Source organism: Salvia hispanica, chromosome 3 (genome assembly GCF_023119035.1).
Source record: "Salvia hispanica cultivar TCC Black 2014 chromosome 3, UniMelb_Shisp_WGS_1.0, whole genome shotgun sequence".
Lineage (NCBI taxonomy): Eukaryota > Viridiplantae > Streptophyta > Magnoliopsida > Lamiales > Lamiaceae > Salvia > Salvia hispanica.
In genome coordinates, this window is record NC_062967.1 from 10,836,983 (window position 1) to 10,855,513 (window position 18,531).

At 35.1% G+C, this 18,531-nt stretch overlaps 2 protein-coding genes across 3 annotated transcripts; one reads left to right on the forward strand and one right to left on the reverse strand.

Moving 5' to 3' along the window:
- Positions 1-2,792: 2,792 nt before the first annotated feature.
- LOC125215241 lies at positions 2,793-8,217 on the reverse strand. 2 transcript variants are annotated; one of them, XM_048116603.1, is made up of 15 exons: positions 7,972-8,217; positions 7,412-7,555; positions 7,206-7,317; positions 6,990-7,112; positions 6,423-6,527; positions 5,766-5,849; positions 5,561-5,676; positions 5,063-5,164; positions 4,855-4,968; positions 4,680-4,736; positions 4,203-4,269; positions 4,020-4,073; positions 3,817-3,891; positions 3,264-3,299; positions 2,793-3,178 (listed from the first exon to the last, which is right to left on the reverse strand). In XM_048116603.1, the coding sequence occupies exons 2-15, from the start codon at positions 7,429-7,431 to the stop codon at positions 3,089-3,091; spliced, it is 1,155 nt and encodes a 384-aa protein (XP_047972560.1). In that variant the 5' UTR covers positions 7,432-7,555; positions 7,972-8,217; the 3' UTR covers positions 2,793-3,088. The 2 variants fall into 2 exon arrangements, with proteins under 2 accessions (XP_047972560.1, XP_047972561.1); XM_048116604.1 differs by lacking the exons at positions 7,412-7,555; positions 7,972-8,217 and having other exon boundaries at positions 7,211-7,317.
- Positions 8,218-8,394: 177 nt separating this feature from the next.
- Positions 8,395-12,055, forward strand: LOC125214101 (ruBisCO large subunit-binding protein subunit alpha). The gene is made up of 8 exons (XM_048114982.1): positions 8,395-8,594; positions 8,698-8,890; positions 9,497-9,618; positions 9,795-10,002; positions 10,366-10,511; positions 10,609-10,915; positions 11,051-11,502; positions 11,607-12,055. The coding sequence occupies exons 1-8, from the start codon at positions 8,538-8,540 to the stop codon at positions 11,901-11,903; spliced, it is 1,782 nt and encodes a 593-aa protein (XP_047970939.1). The 5' UTR covers positions 8,395-8,537; the 3' UTR covers positions 11,904-12,055.
- The last annotated feature ends 6,476 nt before the right edge of the window (positions 12,056-18,531 follow it).

The window sequence follows — 18,531 nt, forward strand, 5'->3', positions numbered from 1 at the left end:
ATTTGTTACTAAATTTCTGACTTTAGTCAAATTTTGGTTTTGTTTATTGATTTTAAAATCTGTTTGTAAATTATTAAGTTCTTGTCATTTTGTAATCAGTCAAGATTTTAGCATTAACATGATTTAATATAAATTATAATTCACCAAATAAAATTATTTAATTTAGTATATAATACTAGTATACTATATTGTTTCATTGCCTAAAACATAGATGTCTGATAGTTCATCAAACTATGTTAGTGCTGAAATCTTGATTGTACGAAATCATAACGAATCAACAATTTGACTGTAAAATTAAAATTTGATAAAAAGTTTAAAAATATATAGGTAAATTACATTAAATAAACATGACTAATTGTTATGGATAGAAGGAATCTATCTACGTATAATTTTAATGGGTCAATATCACAATTAAGGTTATTTAAGGATTATTGGATGGTTATTGTAGTGCATATCATAATAATGAATTTTAGTAAGGAGGAATGAAAACTCAGCTCCTTGGAAGCATAGTTGCCAATCTTGAAAAAATGTTTTGGGGCTGGCATGGTGCAATAATAATTTTGTAGGTGTGATGGATGACTCATGATATAAGGGTTTGAATTAATCATTACCAAGCAACAATCATCACAACTAACTGATAGCAAATTTGCACTACTATCTTGTGCATCACTAAATAAACTTTTTTTTAACTTTCATTGCAAAACATCCTTAATCTATTAATTTCAACCCAAGCTATCAAGTGTTCAAGTGTATTGAAATACACGCAACCAAATCTTTCATTTTTACTATGAACTATTACAGACTACATGTTAAAAAGTACGTAGAGAAATATTTATCAAATGTGGAAAAGAGAATTATCATAGAAAAATATCTACAGATAAAATTCATTAGAGAAAGTAGTAATATTTGATCGGTGTATAATAGAGAATGGAGGGTTGATATGTGATGTTTTGTGCATAGTACTATTATTGGGCTAGAATTGAATGTAGGGGAGAGACAGCCACACACATATCTCTGAAAAAACGAACAAGAATTTATGGGCGAATTAAATAAAATCCCAACATGTCACATGCCAAGTTAGAGGTAGTAGGGTTGGGCATTGGCTTAAAACCCCTATTACTCTCAATTCTGTCAAGGACTAAAGATGGCCCTATTACATTATTGCTTCAAGAAAAAAAACGCAATATGTAAAGAGCAAATTCTGAAATTTTAGGTGACAATCATTTCTAATCACGATCCTTTATTTCTAAGTATTACTGTTACCTTTTCTTCTTTAGTGCAATACACCATCCACCAAATTCCATTTTTCCTGTGTTTGACAAACACTAATATAGTTACTTAAGTAGATCCCAAGGGAAATGACAGAGAAAAATAACATTCAAGATCACAACTTTTAAATATACTGTACTAATTTAAAGACTTGTTCGACATCATCTAATCGCCTTGAGCTTGAATTCAAATTTTCTTTCAATATTATCGAAGTGGAGATAACTTGAGAGAAAGTGAAAGAACATTTCATGTCCCAGGTCGGATACATGATGAAGCAGCAAGTATTTTCCCAACAAAAACATAATGCGAATTTGAGTAAGTTGAACGCAAAAACCATAGCAATCGTGGTTATCAACACAATTTTTCATGTTTGGTGTATTACAAGAGAATCGGTGTGGGTTGTGTTTTAGTAGTAATGATTTAGTGATGTCCAAATGGTTAAGGCGGCAGGTTCTAATTAGACATTCCGTTAGCTCTTCAGGTGTATTGGCCTGCATAATATTGCAAGTCATTGAGAAAGAGAGTGATAGAGTAAATCAAATGAATAAGCTTGAATGCCGAGTGAATGACCATAAAAACAATGAGTTTTACCTGAGCCCAGAACAAGGCTGGTCACTCGACTCGCAACACTTGAGGATCCAATATCAACACAAAGTTGTAAATTACTTGAAAGTGCCACTCACAGTAAATTGAGCTCCATCATCACATTCACACAGATATTACTATATCTTCTTAAATAAAAGGTACATGTCAGTTAAACTCTATTTTCCCAAGCACAATTTGAAGAACATGATGGAAACTAAGTAAAATGCACAGTTAAATTTCTTTCCAACTGGAATGACAGCATACCATAACATAAGACAACTGGAACTACTTGATAGTATTATTCATATTTATTATGTTCTCTCAGATAACTTGAAGTCACACGAAATTATTAATTTCAAGGACCCCATAGCTCCCAACTTTTCTCTGCTAATGAATGCCTAGCGCAAGCAATGAAAGAGAATGTGAACAGAAAAGTTAAAGACAGTGTCCCATAAGTAAGCTCTGTTATATGATACCTCGAGGTAGTTCTTGACCAACCAGGAATGCCTTTTTCCCAACACTCTGCTTGACTATCCATCAGTCTTGAGAAACATATTGTATGATATCCATATTGTGGCAAGAGATTCATGATATCATCTATCAATTGTAATTGTTACTCAATATTGGGGGAAAGTTATTTCATTTGCTTCCTCAGAAATGAGCTGGGACCCAATCACCTGAAACATTGTTATGATATGCCATGTCGAATTTCCTAATCTTGACTGGTCATAGTCAGATTGCCAACCAGTTTCTGATTGATCATAATCCAGAGGTTCCGAGACATCAAAGTATTCATCTGGTGGATCATTCAATCCCACAAGACTTGAGTGTTCAGAAGGTGTTTTAAGTGATTCTTCCTCCATATCCTCACTAATGATTTGACGCACATAACAAAGCTTTGATGCGTAGTTATAATATAATATAATATAGAAAATATAGGATCAACCCCTGGTTTAATATCGATCACTGGAACAGAAACATAGAATAGCACTTGGAAAAGATTCAGGTAAACAATTCTACATACCTGCTCCCAACACGCGCTCTTAAACATCATCTAATTCTAATGGTTATTTTACACTAATCTTAATGTGGGCAATCTACGCCTTGTGAAAAGCTGCATCCCACAGAAAGAATTAGACTACAAAACAGCACTCGAGAATCTGAGATGATAGGAAAGTAAAGGAAAATGACATGCGATATACACACAATAGGGCAGGGCTGGCTGGCCGTCGCATTATCCTACACCTGGGAGTAAGTATGACTTGTCTGCAGTAGAAAGCCGATCCTGAAAAACCCTCCACTCATTTCTGCATCTCTCTCGTACCTATGATATGATGAAACGAAACAAAAACACTGCAAAGTTATAGTGGTACTCAAACCAAGCTATACATAGTTATGGATGTACATACCCCTTGCCATGGAGCTTTTCCATCATCAGACTCTCCCTGCGGATTTAAATAAATTTGACTTTAGTGACACTTCCAACGACATTTCTGAGTAAGTAGTGAAAGAATGGCTTATGATATGACACACCAAAGGAAAACCAGGTAACTATGCTTATCAACAAGTGGCAAGGTAAAGAGGATAGTTATTGTCGAGTACAAACGTTTAGAAGGAGCAAAAGCATCCCACAAATCCTAAACATTTGAAAGCCTGATTGACTGTTAAATTTTAATCACAAACTGTCACATCCCAACTATTGAGCATTAAATCTGGTCTCTATCTAACTCCCCTACACACAAAATAGCCAAATTTTTTGGCCCAAAGTAATGTCCTTATCAAACTGATCTCTACTAAGTATAGTAGTTTCAAACTGATCTCTACTGAATATAAACAGTAGTTCCAATGTGATGGTATAATACACTTTAGAGCTAAAATACACATTCAAGAAAACTGATTTAGACAAAAAGATCCAGCAAGTAGGTTGGAAGATTAAGCTGTTAGCAAGGTGTATTTCTAAACCTGATTTCCAAGTGATGGAATCACTTGATGAACAATCCATTGTGAGTCAACGACACCAATTTTTTCATGTGCAGGCTGCAGGGAAAAACACAAGTGACAATGAGATTGACCAAGGAGGTAGAAATTGTGAGCCACCCATGTTGAAAAACAAATTCAAGATAAAACAGGAGTGACTGCCCACACACATAGAGATAGAAACTAACATCAACACATCTTCTTAATGCAAAATCCAATCCCCATCCATGTACCAAATCATTCTGCAAGTGCAAGATTATAAAGAGTTAGGGTTAAATAACAATCTCTACCGAGAAGTTCTGAAATAAACAAGAAAATCATGTGGGCAAGACTTGAGAGGCAGAGTGGTATTCCGCCAATTTGACAAACACCTGAATCATATGCCAAACACATTTCCAAGCTTCACGTGAAAATACTGGAGCCATGATTTCTACGAAGCTGCAAAATGATAAGATACAAATTATTATAGTGACACTTGCCAGATGAAAATGTCCAGGTCAGGAGTTAAATTAAAATATACAGATATGTAAATCTCTATGCGGCAAGGGAAATTAACAGCTTACAAAATGGTTCAAAGAGAGGTCTAATTTTAAACCCTTCACAAATTTTATATAGTGAGGAATGTTCTTGAATTAAGAGGCACCCTTTCCTCTCACCATAACAGAATTTCAAAGAAAAGTTCCAAACATTATCTATATGGATATTATCCTCTTGAATATCGATTTGGTACAGAATATCACAGTTGATGGTGTTACCCAGGAATTCCACACAAACACGGTTCAATGCATATACAGATGCATGCAGAAACAAAAGAAAGATAGAAATGCATATTCACTGAAAGTACTTACGCTGCACATGGAGGCAAGAGAGGATCACTGCACCACCCTGGTTTCTCCTCGGTATCCCTGTTTATCAATCAACTTGCATTTTCACAAATACATATCTTCTCTTTGCTAGGAAAGAGGTTAATGTAGAAAAGAAAGGGTAGGGGAGGTTGGGGCTGAACTGTAAATCAGTACTTACTTGTGAACTTCTCTGTCACCTCTCCTCTTAGTCATCTGCCATGTAAGTCCATTGTTGGGTTCAAGACCTGGTTGGGAGATCTCTAATCCATGTTTTTTAACTAACAGAATATACCTACAAAGTTGAGAAAGTAACAGATAAAGTGATGGGAAAAAGGTTGTCATATACATGACCTGAAATTTTTGGAACAATAGAAGAAGGTTATTACTTATCAGCATTGAAGTGTTCAACTCCAAGATCTTCATCCCAAATGAAAATGTAATCATAAGCTGATACAACATTTGGATGTAAAAACCTCTTTGCATACCACCTGTATAAGCCGAAAACATGGAAGTTGAAAGAAGTGGAGAGATTTAGTCTAATATTCCCCCCCCCCCCCCCCCCCAAAAAAAAAAAAAAAAAAAAAAAAAAAAAAAAAAAAACAAGATAGGTTCTACTATAATTCTTAATTTTATCAGATATGTCTAATAATGAATGAACAAGAGGTAATCAGCTTTTGCTAAATCTCCTCTATCAGGTTACAAAATTGTGTAATGGAATTAGTCAGAAAGATATTTAAAAAGTGAGTTTAAACATTGACAGGCACCAACAAACTTGCTATTTTAGCATAATAAAGTGTGATCCCTTCAGAACACACCACATAGGTTTCCAAAATGATACTTAATAGAAAAGGCCCAGAATCTAGCAAAAACCTGGAGATTATTACCACTTTGTTTGTTTCCTTGCACTGACATGTATGGCTTGATGTGACCACTCTAACTGATCCCATTCACTGGCTCGACCATCATAATGAAAAAGCAGTATTTGAAAATCCTCAGAGAACTACAGAATTATACCAAAACTAAAATTTAATATAATTGCTCTCAAGGGTAAGAAAAGACATGCTATAATATGATAACATTCTAAATAACCTTTTTCACTGCTGCATCAATATGGTACATCTGTTCAAAACCAACTGTAAACGTCACTAGGTACTTTGGTTTTCTTTTCAGATCCTGAGAATTCAAGCATGTAGATGTAAGCAAAATCCTATTGCATGAAATCTAGAGCAAGATATGTTTCACTATATGTTTATCTATATATAATTTTCTCTCCTTCAGAAATTCAAACACCGGTGCTGACTCATCTAACAAGGAGATGCATCCAACGTCATTTTCACGATCGAAGGTTGAAAATGGTTCTCTGTTTTTATTTTAAATAGGTTCTCATCCAAACGTCTCCCTATATTAATAGATGGATAGACGGTTAAAGTTTTTGAAGTTGCGGATATATGTTGATCCACCTACTAATGAAAGTTATATCGCAGCAATTTAATAACTACAACCATAAAACTGCATCAATATCAGGGGCACATAATTAGTGAAGCCATCAGTGATTGCCTACCAGTTCATCCCATGCGGCAAGTAGGCAGCAACCAATAAGTTAGTCAACTCAACAAATAATTGAAACCACCTAAGGCTGAGAGAATCTAAATACTCAGTGTGTTCAGAATGAAACATATATTATCCAGTAAAACACAGATTCACATAGACTTTTTGGGCTATCATCAATTTCAACTTTTTTATTACCTCTTTAGGGTCACCCCATAATCTCCGTAAATATAAGTCGGATTCTGAGACAACAATTCCTGGTGGCAAAGACTCCGCACCACGGGGATTTGTAGGAACATATATCTGAAATCCAAAAAGATGGTGGTTAAATACCCCCGCGCGAATATTAAACCAATCGTGGAATAAATATGAACATTGTGAAACAAACGATGCAAGCTATGACAACACATTAATTTTTCAGAAATAGATTGAACACCGATTTCAGTGATCTGGAAAGAGCAAGCTTATGCATGTAACCCCTGTAAATTAGGTGGTCAAACATAAGGGTGCAAACGCTTTACCTTAGGTTTAATCAGTGCAAATGAAAATGCAATATAACAATGACAAGCATAGCCACTTCGTGTCGGCTTTTAACTTGTTACAAGCCAGGGAAGAAACACTGTGTGCTATCCAAAAGATTAGTTGTGTTCATGTAGACTAGTACAGGCAGCTGAAAATAGATCAATGAATACAGCCATTGCTAATCTTCAAATAAACCAGAAATTTGTCACAAGAGTATGAAGAACATATTAAAAAAAATCAGACCTTAGGTGTCGAATGACTACTTCTGGTACCATGATTTTCTGGAAAACTTCTATTAGTAGAACTATGAGGATATTCTGTGAATGCTATGTCTAGAGATGTCATTAAACTTGAAGGTAGATTAATCTGCCAGAAAAAGACAGACAATAAGGATGGAGTATAATGAACCTAATTGGTGATGGTGACACACATCAAGTTACTGGGTAATTTAGAGCATACCTTACTTAAGTAAACAGATGGAAACGAAGCACCTATAAAATATCCCAGGACCATTCCCATGATTGTTGTTAATAGAAGTCGCGCAGTGTCATTTGATCTCCTTAAGACCCCACTGCGTAAGCAAAGAAACTATTCCATGTAAGCGACCCATTTACATATGTAGCAGTTTATACAACTTCGTAGAGCAACATAACATCCATACAAACCTGCGATGTGAGGTTCCCATTATGATGAAAAGAGTCGCTCAACTCAAATCTAAGGAAAAGCCTACGATTCAATAAACTCAAACAGAATACACTGAAGTTGCCTCTTCAATAATAACTTGATTTTGCTCCATACAAATTGGATTCCTACAAAGCATCAAACTTTTGCATCACTCGAGACCTAGAAGACTATCATTTCCAATCATTTAGCAGGTGTCACCACAAAAACAACAAATCACCAAAAAGCAGAAAAAATAGTAACTTCAAATGTTCATTTTCAGCATTTATCACAACAAAACAACAGCATTGCTCAAGTTTCTATTTTCCGAAAACTGCTCCTCCAAAAGCTGCTGCCGCAGTACGCACCACGTCCAGCGCTATCAGAAATCAATCGATACAGTGACACAAACACACTCGACACTGATCGGAATGTTGATTTTTCAGACTCGTAGCAGCATTACGAATTACATAAATCTTAAACCCAAGCTTCTTATTCCAAACATACAGTAGAAAACTCAAGTGTCACTAATGTGCCTAGATTATCACTGGAAACACCGAAATACCTTCCCAATTCCGTCTCCTTGTGAAGATCGATCACTACAAGCCCCAGATGCATAAGAATCAGAAACAAATTTCAACAGAAAAATACTATGATACGGAAAAAGGAAGGGATTATATCATAGAGTAGCTCAGAATTTGAAATGCGTGTGATTGTAGAGAGAAGATAAAGTAGAGTTAGGAGATTGCTACGAATGCCGTCGCCATCCGATGGAGAGACACTCAATGATCAAAGAGATTGTATGTTTGATATGGTTAGAGAATGCCGGTGGAAATTAGTTGAGATGAAGGTATTGCATATTAACCCCTGTAAATTACAGATATTACAACAGGTCCTCCAATTTAAGATTAATTATAGTTTATGAAAAATCAAACGCACTGTGCGAGAATTATAGAAATGGCTGAATGGTTCTCGAAATTGAATATAGGTAGAATCTTCTGGAACATCTCACCTCACTCTCTCTCTATAAGCCCTAGTTTGTCAGACCTCACTCACTCCCACCAAACCCCTAACAGAACCCTCATTTCTTCTTCTATCTCCTAATTCCGCAAAAGCTCTCATTCTGCAGAAATGGCGTCGGCAAATGCAATCTCTACAGCCTCCATCCTCCCTTCCTCCTCTAAGCAGGTGCCGCACTTGCAAACTTTTTCTGTTTATTTTGATTGGTTGACCTCTGTTTTTTTTTTCCCTATGTATGTTAATTTTGTTTATTCATTTCGGTGTGTTTTAGGATGGATTGAAGAATAGGAAGGTGAACCAGTTGTTGCAGCAGGGGCAGAGGATCGGGCAGAAGCAGTCCAGGAATCGGTTTGTTGTGAGGGCCAATGCAAAGGAGATCGCTTTTGATCAGAAATCACGGTCTGCAATGCAGACCGGGATCGATAAGCTCGCCAGCGCTGTCGGCCTCACTCTTGGTCCCAGGGGTAATTTCTGGATAACTTGGTGTTGTTAGCACGTTTAGTTTGCTTCATTTTCTGTAAATTTGTGAATTCAATTGACTAATGGTGGGGTTGATTTTGGTCTTTGTTGTTTGACTTTATTTTCGGCATTATTATGAGGTGGGGTGAGAGAAAAATCATGTCTTTGATTGATATCTACATGGTTGATGTTCACCTTGATGATGATTTGGTACTAGACTGTAACTATTTTATTGTCGATGTTTTATGGTTAACTGCATAGCAGACTCTTGCTAGGGTGGTTTGTCTGTGTGGGAATGATAAGAATTGTGAATCGCCTTGTCTTGTGAAGCTTTTGTCGACAGAGTAGGGAGTCTAGGGACAAAGCAGGTTTCATTGTGCGATGATGTTAAACAATGCAAATTTGTCCTTTAGTGTAGTGGAGATAAAATATCTAGCAAATGATTTGTGATGCGGACTTTATGGAACTAGACCATATAAGCTGCCGTTATAATTGTTTGTTTGTGTTCTTGGCGAGCAGTGTTCTGCACTTTCTGGGTGCTGGTTAAGCTGGTGTGTGACTTGGTTCTTTGTGTTGTTACACCCAGTTTAAGTTTGATTAACTTCATGCAGGAAGGAATGTTGTCTTGGATGAGTTTGGGTCCCCTAAGGTGGTCAATGACGGGGTCACAATTGCTCGCGCCATTGAGTTGCCTGATGCTATGGAAAATGCTGGCGCAGCTTTGATTAGGGAGGTTAGTTCTTCATCTTTGGTCTTCTCTGGTATTGGAAAATCAGTTTACCATTTTTAGCATTCTGTCACTCTTACACAGAGGATTCAGAGCAAGCCATTTGTTGGTTGATTTTGACATAAATATCCGACCCTGCGTATGTTATTGAATCTGTTACTGAGTTTGCTTTTCATGTCAAGGTTGCTAGCAAGACAAATGATTCTGCCGGTGATGGGACTACTACTGCATCTGTTCTTGCACGTGAAATTGTCAAACTTGGCCTCCTCAGTGTTACATCTGGTGCTAATGCAGTTGCTGTAAAGAAAGGCATTGATAAGACCGTGCAGGGTTTGGTTGATGAACTCGAAAAGAAGGCTAGGCCTGTCAAGGGTCGGGATGATATTAAAGGTATTGCATTCATCACTCATGAGGTTGCACCTGTCATGTTCATATGGTGTTCTTCGGATGATGTCACTACATATAAAAACTAGTACTCCCTCCGTCCCAACTAAGTTGAGTCATATTCCTTTTTGGGACGTCCCAACAAAGTTGAGTCATTTCTTTTTTTGACAAAAACAAAACATATAACCACTCTTACTTTACTCCATCACCTACTTTACTCTCTCTTATCTCTCCTACTTTTTTCCTCTTCTATTTTATCTTATTATCATTTAACACATTTTCTTAATCTGTGTGTCCAAAAGAAGGGACCCAACTTAGTTGGGACGGAGGGAGTAGTTCCTATGCTGACTTTTTTTGCTGTTGTTGCAGCCATTGCCTCCATCTCTGCTGGGAACGATGAGACAATTGGGACAATGATTGCTGATGCAATTGACAAGGTTGGGCCGGATGGTGTTCTATCCATTGAGTCATCTTCCTCATTTGAGACCACTGTCGATGTAGAAGAAGGAATGGAGGTATGCATGTGTGTGTGAGCATGTGCTGTGTCTATCTGGTGTTGTGTTTTTTATCATGTTAAAGTGCTTTACCAATGCTGGTATTTTCTAACCACAGATTGACAGAGGATATATCTCTCCGCAATTTGTCACAAACCCTGAGAAGCTGAGTGTTGAGTTTGAGAATGCTAGGGTATTAGTTACAGACCAGAAGATCTCAGCAATCAAGGACATCATTCCTTTGTTAGAGAAAACTACCCAGTTAAGGGCACCTTTACTCATTATTGCTGAAGATGTCACTGGAGAAGCTTTGGCAACTCTCGTTGTAAACAAGCTCCGAGGTATTGTGAATGTGGCTGCCATCAAAGCCCCTGGATTTGGAGAACGGAGGAAAGCTCTTCTCCAGGATATTGCTATTTTGACTGGTATGTCACATGTAGATGAATATGTGTTGTGTAAAAAAACAAGGGGGTTCCACAGGCAGCCGAGCTTGGAACATCATTTCATGTCTCCCCTGAGGATCTTGTGCTAGTTTTTAATTCAGTTTTCCTTTGTTGCAGGAGCCGAGTATCAAGCTACTGATTTGGGATTGCGCGTGGAAGACACCGATATCGACCAGCTTGGTGTAGCTAGAAAGATAACCATTACCAAGGACTCCACAACACTAATCGCAGATGCTGCATCCAAGGATGAGCTGCAATCTAGAATTGCTCAGCTTAAAAGGGAGTTGTCTGAGACTGACTCTGTTTACGACTCTGAGAAACTTGCTGAGAGAATTGCCAAGCTGTCTGGTGGTGTTGCTGTTATCAAAGTTGGTGCTGCAACAGAGACTGAGCTTGAAGACCGCAAGCTCCGCATCGAAGATGCCAAAAATGCAACATTTGCTGCCATTGAGGAAGGCATCGTGCCCGGTGGCGGAGCTGCATTGGTTCATCTCTCAACTTACGTCCCAGCGATCAAGGACAAGCTTGAAGATGCCGATGAGCGGCTTGGTGCTGATATCATACAAAAGGTGACAACTGCTTCACTTGTTAATATATGACACAGAAAGTTGTTTATACAGTATTTGTTAGATGTCATTAAAATGAGAACGAATATATTGCAATGTAATTGCAGGCTTTAGTAGCGCCAGCAGCTTTGATTGCCCAAAACGCTGGGGTGGAAGGCGAGGTAGTCGTGGAAAAAGTGAGGGCCAATGAATGGGAGTTTGGTTACAACGCGCTGACTGATTCTTATGAGAACTTGGTAGAATCAGGAGTGATCGACCCAGCTAAGGTGACAAGATGTGCGCTGCAAAATGCAGCTTCAGTTGCTGGAATGGTGCTCACCACACAAGCCATTGTCGTCGAGAAACCGAAGCCTAAAGCTCCAGTCCCTGCCGGGCAGCCACCGGCAGGCAGCTACTCAGTCTAATCTGGGAAAATTTTAGGTGAGGAGAGGGATTGTTTTGGTGTGTTTTTCAAGTGAGCTGAATTTCGTATGTTGTTCCACATCAATCTACCTGTTTAGCTGACTTCATATTGTAGTGTTGTATACTCCTAATAAAATTGCTTTTTGCATTCTCACCTGCTATTTATTGAAATCTCTTCTTGTCCCCACATCGATAAATTGGTAATTCTAACTCTTATAATCCTTTTTCCATATGAAGCTTTTAAAGGGGGTGAATGGTCTATTTTTAACGTGGTATCAAAGTGAACTCAAATTGGAGATGAATCATTCTGTTTCTAGTTTGAAAGTCTGATGATATTGTTTGTTGAATATATACTTTGGTATTAGGATTACGAATTTACCATTAAACAATTTAAAAGATAAATAATAGGCTTCTCTTAGAAAAAAAAAACACTGTTTATTTCTTGACAAAATCAAAGAATATATGTACTTTTGTCATCTTTTATTATTTTCCTCAACTTTACAACCTGAAAATGATTTCACATGGAATCTCTTTTGAATCTTTTCTAATGTGTAATGGAAACATAAATCTAGGAAGTAACTTGTCAACTAATTTTGTTGGAGTGGGAGCCACTCACATAGTATTATTTGTTTGAATCTTTGGCTAACAATCATTTATTTACATGTGACTTTCTTTCAATAATCTGTGTGGGCGAGCATTAAGTTATCACTGCTATTTTGCATCTCACTTTTTAAAAAAAAAAATTAATTGACCCCAAATTAATGCACCGGAAATGACGCCCTAGTGCAAAATTTAATCATTACTTTTTATAAACAAATTTAATTTTAATATTTGTGGTTTATAACTTTGTTAGCAGTTCAATATCTCATCGCACTACCAAAATACAATATCAAGGTTATATTGAGTATTACTCCCTTCGTCCGCTATTAGGAGTCTCATTCCTTGGCGGCACAAGTTTTAAGAAATGTTAAGAAAAGTGGATGGAAAAAGGTTAGTGGAATAGGGGTCTCCACTTGTATATATTAGTGTTAAATGAAATGTGAGTTAGTTAGGTTAAGGTGAGACCCTATTACCATTTATGGTAAAAGTGAACCGGGACTCTTATTCGCGGACGAACTAAAATAGGAAAACGGGACTCCTATTCGCGAAAAGAGGGAGTATGAAGTAGTATGTGAAGCTTTACCAAAATATCCAAAAAAAACCCAGTCATATGTGTCCAATATAATTTTTCCTTTTATTTTCACTAACGGTCCCATACTTTTTATTTAGAATGTTTTTGGCGTGGGAAGCCAACACTTGAAAACTTTAAAGAGTCACGTTTGTGTGAAAGCTATGGAAATTGAATGCCATGGCCCATAATTTTCAATTCCCATCTTAATGGTCCTATCAATTCATCTTTTTAAATCTATCAATCCTTGTGTTTGGAGAACAAATATTTTGATTAATTATCAGTGACACTCCATCAATTCTGCTATAAAAAAATTGAAAAAATGTAAAGCATCATTTATTTCAAATTGAGCACTTATAAGTTATACGGGACCTGGATTTAGTAGTAGTTAAGCCTAAAACATAGGAATATGTATTTTTCTACATAGTCTCTAATTTTCTTAATATATGTTATTTAAATGCGAGCTACTGAGTAAAATAAGAGCTACTATAATAGTGATAAAATCACTTACAAAAATTTAATATGCAATCAAAGGCCATCGTGTATGTTTGTGGTGGTTTTTTTATGTGGGGTCCAATAATAATTTCTTGCGACTACGAGTTGATATGGAAATATGGAATAGATATCCGGTTGAAAACATAAATTGGTTTAACCCATGTTAGTATCTTTCAACTTATTAAATTTGTACAGACAACTGAGACACGACTACACTACCCACATGTATATGCATTACACCCATCCCTCCCTATAAAATTCCACTTTCACCCGCCCAAATTTTAAAAAAATGTAAAAAAATTAGACAAAAAATTAGTAAGTAGAATACTAATTCTATTTTTATATTAATTTTATAATCAAATATGAGTGTAATATTGCAGTAAAATAAAAAATTTAACTGCGAAGTCCATTTATTCACGATAAAATGCATGAGACTTGACGTGGCTATTATTTTAGAGGTTGTTTAGTACTAATATTTTATATTCTTTAAGATTAATTTTGACCTACATTATTTTGATCAATCACTAGCAGTACACATAGTTGTTTAGATTTCTTTTATTAGAATATATACTTTTTTCAGATAATAACCTAATATCACTGCATACTTTAAGAGTAATTAAGGTTTTCTTTTTTGCATATCAACCAAATTTTGTCTACACACTCAAGTAAGGCGTTCACTTATATATGCATATTAACCTAATATTGGCATACAATCATCTTTATTGGATAGGTTTTTGTCAACTCCAAAAACATACATAAAAATTTAAATCAAGGGTTTTTGTTTGGCCAATCTAGCATGAAGATTAGATAAAGATCAGCAATGCATATATAGGTTAGTATTTTTAGGCAGCTTCATTGCCAAATATTTGGTGACCCAAGCCAATAAAATTAAATTTTGTAAACTTCATTAATTAATTTTCACGCGCATATATGAGTTTTGTAGAATATTCAGATGGAAAGCATCCGGTGCTGAAAGAGCATGTATACTGTATTCGTTGTTTGACATTTTTAGAAGAACAAATGCAATTTTCTTATTTTTATACTATTATTTATTCAAATAACTAAACCAGCGGGAATAATTTTTATATGCACTGGACCCATTCATTATTTTATTAATCTTGGGAGTAGCATTTTTTTTGTTATGACAATTATATTTATTTTTAATTTTTAGTATGGTATTTATGTATATACATATAATCTTATTTGGTCAATTTAACATAAACTTTGCTTCAAATTAATTAGAGGATGGGAGTGAAAAATAAAGCAGCCGCCATTTTTTTGCTGGATTAAGTTGTGGCCATGAAACTAATTAATGCGTATACGCATTAATTTATCGATTATTTGGTGGCGTTTAAAGTTTAAACTATGTGTGTATGGAATAAAACTAAAGAATAAATTTTGCAACAACTTTTTGAATAGTTCTTATTCTCATACCAACATCTAATTTGATAGATTTCCACTTCTCCATCAACCCGGAATCGGAAAACAAACAAAAGTTTTAGTTATATATTTAAAACTAAAAAAGTTTCTTACTTATGGAGGCAAAATAGATTTCGTAGTTGTTTTGTCCGAGCACAAAATCTAATCGAAAACATCTAGAATACATTTGATTCTGTGCTTTTTTTACTTCTTTCCCTACTTGTACACTTTTTCTTTTCATACGAGCACTCATTGAGCAAGAAATAGTAAGATACCCCTAAATTAAGCCAAAGCTAGAAAGATACCCCTAATTATTTTTATTTGTTTCACATTGTAAATTACTCCTATATGAGTAGTAGTAGTAGTAGTATGTATGTATGTATGAACTGACGATGCTCTTAATTCATTAAAATTCTAAATTTGACTAGGTAGAGAATAATTGTGCTTATGTGTAATTTGTAAAGCATATTGTTTTGATGTATTTTGCGAAAAAGAGAATAAAATAAGTAAATATATAGTGATTAGCAGTGGGTAGAATATTTTCAATATTTTTAATGGGGTATTTTTTTATAAATGGGTTATAAAGTAAGATTCAATTTTAGCTACAAATCGCCAACCCATTAGTGGTTTTCATTAATTAAAATAGATGGCTCCCCCACCAGATCTTTCATTGTGCATGTATAAAATAATGCCAACAAATGATTTGGACCCATATTAGAATGGATTATACCATTCGAACTTTTCTTTTTAAATTTAAAAATAAAAAATTATACTACTCCTAATTAACAATAGTATGAAGGAGATGAATGATTATATTTATGATAACAAAATGATGAGCTTAGCTTAGAAGCAATCGATTTAATAAAACGGCCCATGCAAAATTAAAATTAGGGCTAAGCCGGCTCGAATTCAATAAATACTATCTTATCATATTTGAATGTCCCACTTCATATTAAGAGGTTATAATTAAAATGGAAATTCAGTAAAGTGAAAATCGTCTTAAACACCAAGTGTCAATAAACATGGATTCAAATTTTCCTATGGAACCGGCCAACGCGTTGTTGTATAGTTCTATATATATGGTTGAATATAGCATTATAAAAATCAGGTTGTTACGAAACTACATCTCGAAGATATAGTTTTCTTTTGATGGAATTTCGACTTGTTCTAGTTAACGTAGTTGTGGGATGTATTTGGTGCGAAAGGATTGTTGTGTTGAATAGTACTACTACTTTAATGCATGGATGAATTTATATATTGTCGGAAAAAAGAGTTAAATAAATGATTAAAAATATTAGTGGCTATAGATACAAAAGTCTAAGTCAAAATATAGTGGATTTATTAAATAGAGCTACCTTAATCGGCGTGCCGTTGAGGTGTGGGTCATCTACAAAATGGTTGAAGATTGGACCACCACTTCTATTTTTTGTGCTTATAGTACTATTTTTTATTATAATTTTTTACGCGTTTGTTGAGCTCTCCACGTGCACTTTATGCCCTCATTTACTTTTACATTCGTACTACTATAAATGTAATAATATTCTTTCTATCCTAAAAAAATTAAGTATTTGATTTAGTATGAGTTTTTATATAAGAAATATATAGAGAAAAAATAAATAAAGTATTATTATTGAATAACAAGTCTCATCTTTTCGGGACGGACTAAAAATAAAATTTTTAATATTTTTCAGGAAGGGACTGAATTTTATCATTGAGTTATGTGTTACTAAGGTTTAATACTATAATATGTAAAATTTGTCAAACATAAAATTCACAAAAAACAGAGTACGTACAACACAGCATATATATATATATTTAATAATATCGTTTTACGTTCAAACCTTTTAATTCCAAAAGATAAATTGCCAACGGCCCGGATCTCGTCGATTGAATTTGCCACTCTTTAATATGTTAGTGGAGATAATTCACTTCTAATATGGAGTAGTACACAACTTTTAAATGGAACGAATGCAAAACACTACTCATAGTCCAACCGATTCTCGATAAATATTTTCTTTGTTCACACCTACAATAAGTTACGTACTTACATTGTATGAACGCCTCAAAAATTAATTATAATAAGTTACGTTGTATGAACGCCTCAAAAAATTAATTATATTGTATATGATGATTGGTATTTCACGTATTCAATATATTCATGTTTTTATTTTTTAGCTCATGTCTTTTTATTGTTTATGTATGAAAAATAGCTCAAACATAGAAGTGATGGGCAGAGTCTACCACGATATTATAAGTAGTGTTTGTAAAATCAAAGTAACATAAAAAATAGATAAAAAGAACAACAAAAACACTAACAAATGGAGCAACAAAAACTCAAATGGTGTTCACATAGCAAATAATATAAACTCATAAAATCGAGATATGATGGTCGCAAGCCCTACATAAAATTCCCTGATTATCAACAGATTTTACCAACAGATAAAAGTATGTCACTATTATTGCACGGGTTAATAATGGAACATCAGTTAGAGATAATAATAACGGAATTAGATATATTTTGGCGGCAACATAGAGAGCATAATTAGTGGTGCGGATTTAGTAACAGAAGTACCCACTACTATTTGCAAAAGAAACATCCAATGTTATTAATTGTTTTTCTATATTAAAAAAATCAAAATTCTAAAAGTAAATAATTTAACAATAAATTATTGTCCACTAGTAATTAGTAGCAGAGAATGTCCGTTACAATAAAAAAATACCCCCTCCATTCCATAGTAATGGAAGCGTTTCTTTTCGGCACGGAGATTAAGAAAAATTGTATTAGGTGAATTAAGTAAAGGAAGAATAAAGTGGAAAATGAAAAATGTAGAGAGATGAAAAGAGAAAAAAAAAGTAAGAGAGAGTAAAATGTGTGTGGAAAAATGTGTTGACTTTTACTAAAAACAGAAATGACTCTATTACTACGGAACGTACTAAAATGGCAAAATGACTATATTATTATGGAATGGAGGGAGTAGAAATCTAAAAAATAAATCTAAAAAATAAATCTAAAAAATAAATCTATAGCGGACCAAATCCACAATCAGGATTAATTAGGTTTTTAATTATTGATTGGGTGTCAGTATTACTTAATTCACACATCACACACGCTCACACTAACACGATTTAACCCACCTCCTCCCCACGCCCCATGCCATTGCTCTGAACTCCACCGCTACCGCCGGTTCCCCTTGACGGTCCATGCTGCCTCTTCTCACAGTTCTCTCTCCTTCCCTAAACCCTAAATTCATCAAATCGAGATATGACGGTCACAAGCAACTAGCAAAAGAAGAGAGAACACACAAGGGAAAACAAAAGTCAACAAAAATAACCAAACTCCAAGGAATTAGACCACGCCTTACCAAATAGAAAACTGTCTCTAATACTAGATAATACTCCATAAAAGTTAAGAGCATATAAACACTTTATTAGGACAATACCTAAGATTAAGGCATAGTTATACATGATGCAAACTGATTACAAGTTCAATTTAAAATAATATTCCCTCCGTCCGCGAATAGGAGTCCCAGTTGAGTTGGGTGCGGGTT

What these genes read in the sequence shown, in the direction of transcription:
- LOC125214101 (XM_048114982.1), top strand. Translation starts at nt 8,538, where the DNA reads ATGGCGTCGGCAAATGCAATCTCTACAGCCTCCATCCTCCCTTCCTCC. An exon ending in CCTCACTCTTGGTCCCAGGG is followed by an intron (nt 8,891 to 9,496) that starts GTAATTTCTGGA and finishes AACTTCATGCAG; the next exon opens with GAAGGAATGTTGTCTTGGAT. An exon ending in GTGCTGATATCATACAAAAG is followed by an intron (nt 11,503 to 11,606) that starts GTGACAACTGCT and finishes ATGTAATTGCAG; the next exon opens with GCTTTAGTAGCGCCAGCAGC.
- LOC125215241 (XM_048116603.1), bottom strand. Translation starts at nt 7,431, where the DNA reads ATGGGAACCTCACATCGCAG. An exon ending in GCAAGGAAACAAACAAAGTG is followed by an intron (nt 5,165 to 5,560) that starts GTAATAATCTCC and finishes CGGCTTATACAG; the next exon opens with GTGGTATGCAAAGAGGTTTT. An exon ending in GGTGACAGAGAAGTTCACAA is followed by an intron (nt 4,737 to 4,854) that starts GTAAGTACTGAT and finishes ATTGATAAACAG; the next exon opens with GGATACCGAGGAGAAACCAG.